Source organism: Mauremys mutica, chromosome 7 (assembly GCF_020497125.1).
Source record: "Mauremys mutica isolate MM-2020 ecotype Southern chromosome 7, ASM2049712v1, whole genome shotgun sequence".
Lineage (NCBI taxonomy): Eukaryota > Metazoa > Chordata > Testudines > Geoemydidae > Mauremys > Mauremys mutica.
Genome location: NC_059078.1, coordinates 29,403,074 through 29,408,729, shown reverse-complemented (window position 1 = coordinate 29,408,729; position 5,656 = coordinate 29,403,074). Strand labels below are relative to the sequence as shown.

Genomic DNA, 5,656 nt, shown 5'->3' with positions numbered 1-5,656 from the left:
CTTCGGCGGTAATTCGGAGGCAGGGGGCCCCCACCACGGGTCTTCGGGGGACTTCGGCGGCGGGTCCCGGATCGGAATGACCCTCTGCCTCCGAATTACCGCCGAAGCGGGGGCCCCCCGCCGCTGAAGACCCCAGGCCCCCAGAATCCTCTGGGCGGCCCTGGTGTACGCGTGCACAGCATGAACACACAAGTGTGCACATGGGTGTGCACATGTGCATGCATGTCAAACTAAGCTGCACATGGGGGTACTCACACATGTGGGAAAGTGAGGGCTAGGAACAATTCTGGTCTATGTCCCCCCACGCTCTCCCTCTCTCCCATGCAATGTGCACCTTTGTGTGCACTCACTCTCCTGTGCATGCACACCCATGTGCACACTGACTTCCCCCAATCTGGGACCAGCTCCCCGTGGGAATCGCCCTGAGCAGCATGAGGGCCTGGAGAGGATGGCGGGGAGGAAACTCACACTGAGCCTCTCCCCGCTCCCAGCAGGGCATGGGGGCGGGGGGAGTGAGGAGCCAAATTCCAGCCCAGTGTTCCAGCCTCCAGGTTTCTGGAACAAAGGGCTGAACTAGGTCCGAGTAGCAGTGTATGCAGAGTGTGTGTGTGTGTGTTGTGTGCATATGCACGTGTCTTTGTATGTGTGTGTCAGTGTGAGCCGCAGCATATGGTCACTGTACACACCCATTCTCTGCAGATTCACTGTCTGTCCCTTTCAGCAACTACTAGAGGAAGGCAGGGTGGTGGGGCAGGGAGTCTGGATTCCTGGGTTCTAGCCCCAACCCCAGGAGAAAAGTGGGGTCTAGTGGTTAGAGCAGGGGGGCTGGGAGACAGGACTCTGGGATCTATCCCCAGCCCTAGGAGGGGAGTGGGGTCTAGTGGTTAGAGCAGGGGGGCTGGGAGCCAGGACTCCAGGGATCTATCCCAGTTCTCGGAGAGGAGTGGGATCTGCATTTCTCATCCAGCTGCACACAAGGGAAGGTCTCACACACACATACCCTGCCTCCATCCTCTGGGTCAGGCCATCCAGGATCCCCCCAGCTGCCCCTCCCAGCTTGTCTCCCCCTCTCCCTGGGCCTGGGACCAATTCTTTGCCTTACAAGGGCAGGGGCGGGCACTGTCCCATCCTGCCCCTCCCCGCCGAGGGGAAGAGAAGGGCAGGGGCTCCGTGCGGAGGCACAGAGCCGAGCAGGCAGCCGTGGGCGCCAGGACGATGCTGCGTCTCTGGCTGCTCCTCACTGGGTTGGTGGGGCCGGCGCGGGGCGCCTGGCCAGGGCCCGAGGCTGCCTGGCCGGGGCCCGAGGCTGCCTGTGGTCCTGAGGGCTGCTACGTTGTCTTCTTCCAGCGCCGCAGCTTCCTGGAGTCCTGGCGGAACTGCCGGGAGCGTGGCGGGAACCTGGCCACGCTCAAGCGCCATGAGGAGGCCGCCCAGGTGGCAGAGCTTCTGCAGGCCACGGGCCCAGGTACAGGGCAGCAGCGGCTCTTCTGGATCGGGTTGCAGCGCCAGCCACGCCAGTGCTTCCCCCAGCGCCCACTGCGTGGTTTCACCTGGACCACCGGCGACCAAGACACGCTCTACACCAACTGGGCGCAGGCTGAGCCGGCTGGGGGCACCGCTTGCTCGGCCTCGCGCTGCGTTGTGCTGAGCTATGGCCCGGCCACGCAGGAGAATTTCCAGTGGCTGGAGGGTTCGTGCACCCTGCCCGTGGACGGCTTCTTGTGCCGCTTCAGCTTTGCCGGCATGTGCCATGGGCTGGCCACGGAGGAGACAGGGCCCGTGAGCTATACGACGCCCTTCGGCCAGGTCAGCAGCACCCTGAGCCACATCCCCTTCGGCACGGTGGCATCCGTGGCCTGTGGCAGCGCAGCCCCAGTCTCGGTGCTGTGCATGCAGCGGGACGACGGCTCCGTGGGCTGGTCCAAGGAGGAGCCCCTGTGTGGGGAGGAGCAGGGGGACTGGTGCGAGGGTGACAATGGGGGCTGCCAGCAGCTGTGCGTGGACGAGGGTCCCAGCTACTCCTGCGAGTGTCACGCTGGCCACGCCTTGCTGCCCGACGGGCGCTCCTGTGCCCCAGCCGATGGCTGCCAGAACCACCCCTGCCAGTTTGAGTGCGTGACTGGAGAGGACGGAGGGTACCGGTGCTTGTGCCCCGTGGGCTACAGGTTGGCCAGCGACGGGCACGCGTGCGAGGACACGGATGAGTGTGCCACGGACCCATGTGAGCAGCTGTGTGACAACTTCCCTGGCGGCTTCCAGTGCCGCTGCCAGCTGGGCTACGAGGACGACGGGGCCGGGGGCTGCGCCGACCTGGATGAATGCAGCTCCGCCCCGTGCGAGCACCAGTGCGAGAACACTGAGGGCTCCTACCTGTGCCTGTGCCACCTGGGCTTCAGCCCAGCCGAGGAGGCGCCGCAGCACTGTGTCGACAACGACGAGTGCCAGATCCCTGGCGTCTGCCAGCAGATGTGCGTCAACTACGTGGGCGGCTTCGAGTGCTACTGCACCGAGGGCTACGAGCTGGAGGCTGACGGCATCAGCTGTGCCCCCCTGGCAGAGCCCCCCGCACTGGCCACCAGGCAGCAGACCTTCTACCCACACTTCAGGGACCAACAGGAGTGGGGGGCGGAGGTGCTGCAGGTTTTGGGGACGGATGAGCCTTTCAGCCTGACCCAGGAGTTCCCCGACCCCAGCACTGGCCACTCAGCCCCTCGCCCCTCCACTATCCCACCAGCATCCACCACCAGCCCCCCAATCCCTTCCACAACCACTGGTCCCCCAGACCCCACCACCAGCCCCCCAATCTCTTCCACAACCACTGGTCCCCCAGACCCCACCACTGGCCCCCCCATCCCCAGTAGCACCATCCTGATCCCTCCCACATCCACTGCTCCCCCAGAGCCCACCAATGCCCCCACAGTTCCTCACACCAGCCCCGCTATCAGTCCCACAATTGGCCCCCCAACCCCCAGCCCCAGCCCCCCAAGCTCCAAATCTCCAAGGTCCCCTGGTGCTCCTGCCTCACCCTACAGTGGGGGGGAGGGGGACCCTGCGGCAGACAGGGCCAGGGCGCCGCTGCCCCCTTCAGAAGACCCCAGCACCTCTCCAGGTGGGGAGCGGGCACGGAGGAAGCGGGATGACCGGTGGCTGCTGGTGGCACTGCTGGTGCCCCTCTGTGTCTTCCTGGTGATCATGATGGCATTGGGCATCGTGTACTGCACCCGCTGCGGCGCCAGAGCCAAGAGCCGCAGCGTCACACAGTGCTACCGCTGGGTCACCAGTGCGGGCGGCAAGGGCCCCCCCCACCCCTCTGCAGGGGCCCACCTGACCACCTGCCGGACCAGCGTCTGAGACTGTGGGGGCCCAGAACACAAAGGAACCAGGACTCGCCCCCTCCTCAGCCGGGAGATGACACCCCCTGGCTGGGATGCCAGGACTGGCCTGCAACCCTCCCCAGCTGAGACCCTAGAGCCACCCCGTAGCCCCTGGCTGGGACATGGAGGCCGACGCCCTGACTGGAGCAAGGGCCCTGCAGCCACCCTACCCCCTGGCTGGGACATGGACCCCCATTTATTTCCCAACTCCCCAGCTGGAGCATGGTCCCCCCACAACTGTCCTGCCTCCATCAGCCTGGAATTGCGCAGTGGCTGTCCTGGAGATGGAATCACCCTCACCCCAGGGCTGGCACTAGGACTAGGACAGGGCCCCACGATCCAGGGCAGAGATATGGATCCCCTACACGCTGCCTGGGACACGCCCCCCTCCCATCTCCAGGGCTGGGTTCCTCCTTATCTTGCTCCTTGGACTTCTGCTAAATGGACACAGGAGCCGCCCCCACTGCTCCAGGGCCCCCTCTGATAGTGGGGAACCTCTGATGGGACCCATTGCTACCCCCACCCCAGAAAAGCTTCGAGAAACTGACAGGGATGGAGAAGTGCCCGCAGGACTTGAGAGACCTCTGGAATTAGGGGTCACGGAGCCAAGAGGGGAGGGAAGTGGGGGCCTGGAGCTAGGGGAAGGGGGAGTCATGGGAGGCTCAGGATAGGGGTTGTGGGTGGTCTCAGGGAGAGAATGTGGGGGGCCTCTGGGGGCGTGGAGGTTCAGGGGGCCTCCAGATGCTGTTCCATTCTTAACGTGTGTTGCTCTCACAATAAAGGGGTGGAGCCCGCACTGCCTGCAGCTGGACAGCTTTACTGGGGTGGGGGCTGGGAGTCAGGACTCCTGGGTTCTGTTCCCAAACAGTTTTACTGAGAGGGAGGGAGTCAACCCCTGACTCCATGATGGAAACCTTGGAATTGGCATTGTGTGCGAAATCTGTGGGGTCATTGGCTACTGAGCCCCACACTCAGCCCCCTAGCCATCCAGGACTCCTGAGTCGATCCCAGCCCTGGGAGGGGAGTGGGGGCTGGTGGGTTAGAGTGCGGGGGAGGCCACTACTCATGGGTCCCCCTGGGAGCAGGCAGGGATGTTTGAATCTGCTGTTGCCTCTGTAATTAAAGCCCCTGGTGGCAGGAAGCTCCCTGTACCAACTCCGCTCTCCCCTGGGGCTTTCCCACCAAGTGAGCGATGGTCCCCCAGAGTCTGTGTCCCACTGGGGTGGGCTGGGACATGGCTCCCCCACTTAACCCTTCACTAAAGCCAGGAGCGTCCCACCCCCCTGTCCTGTGGTAAGCTGGGCTGTCTTCAGCTCTTACACTAAGCGGGGGCAGGTCTGTGGATGAGAGACCTCCAGGAGGCTGTGAGAAGAGGTTGAGGCTCACTTCCCGCCCTAAAGGATCCTGCAATGAGCAGTTACCCAGTCGCTGCGCCTCACTCCAGAGGTGGCTGCATCTCTGCGCTGGGTGAGGGATCCCTGCCCCATGCTCAGCCCCAGCAGTGGCTTCATCTCAGTGCCAGGTGAGGCATCCCTGCGTAAACAGCCCCCAAGCGCCACCCCAGAGGTGGCTGCATCTCAGAGGCAGAGAAGTGATTTCTCTGTATACAATGTGTACAAACCATTAGTAAATATTTTAAACTGAGTCTGGCTATGGATTAAATGTTCTACAGCTTCTTAGGCGGGAAATACGCCCTGTTGTCCCAGCCCTGGGCTACCCCCTCCCCCTCTGCCAGTCCTGACCCACAGCCCTCTGCTATCTCAGGCCTAGGCTTCCTCAGCCCCAGCCCACTGTGCAGTGAAGGGTTAATACTGCGGAGGCCCAGGGAGCCCCCCACCCCAGCCGGATGGAGGAAGGTTTCCTGGGCTCCCTGCCCCAGAGCCGCCCGGCCTGTTAGCACAAACTGGAAACAGACTCTGGCCTGACGCAAACACTTGGCAAACAATGGCCCCCAGGCACCTTGGGGGGGGGCAGAATGGGAGGGGTGCTGGGAGCATGGGGGGGGGCCGGGAGAGGAAAGGGGCAGGGGGGAAGCGAAGGAGATTTTGGCTCCTTCAGCTGATTGAGTTTCCCAATGTCTGTGCCCAATTGAACTCCAGCTCCCCCACGTGCCAAGACACACGGACACCCAGAGACATTTCCGCACACTGCCCCCCCCCGAGACACGCTCACATGCAATATACCAACATGCACCCACACACCCAGAGACACGCGCCCACACACCCCCAGAGACACGTGCACCCCACCCTGGAGAGACATGTGCACACGCTGGTGCGAGCATT

General features: G+C 63.5%; 1 protein-coding gene across 1 annotated transcript; it reads left to right on the top strand.

The window, feature by feature from the left end:
- The first annotated feature begins 1,176 nt into the window (after positions 1-1,176).
- Positions 1,177-4,951, top strand: CD248 (CD248 molecule). Its single transcript, XM_045022831.1, has one exon. It carries the CDS (start codon positions 1,216-1,218, stop codon positions 3,349-3,351), a length of 2,136 nt encoding a protein of 711 aa, XP_044878766.1. The 5' UTR covers positions 1,177-1,215; the 3' UTR covers positions 3,352-4,951.
- The last annotated feature ends 705 nt before the right edge of the window (positions 4,952-5,656 follow it).

Coding starts and splice junctions, on each gene's coding strand:
- CD248 (XM_045022831.1), top strand. CDS start 1,216: ATGCTGCGTCTCTGGCTGCTCCTCACTGGGTTGGTGGGGCCGGCGCGG.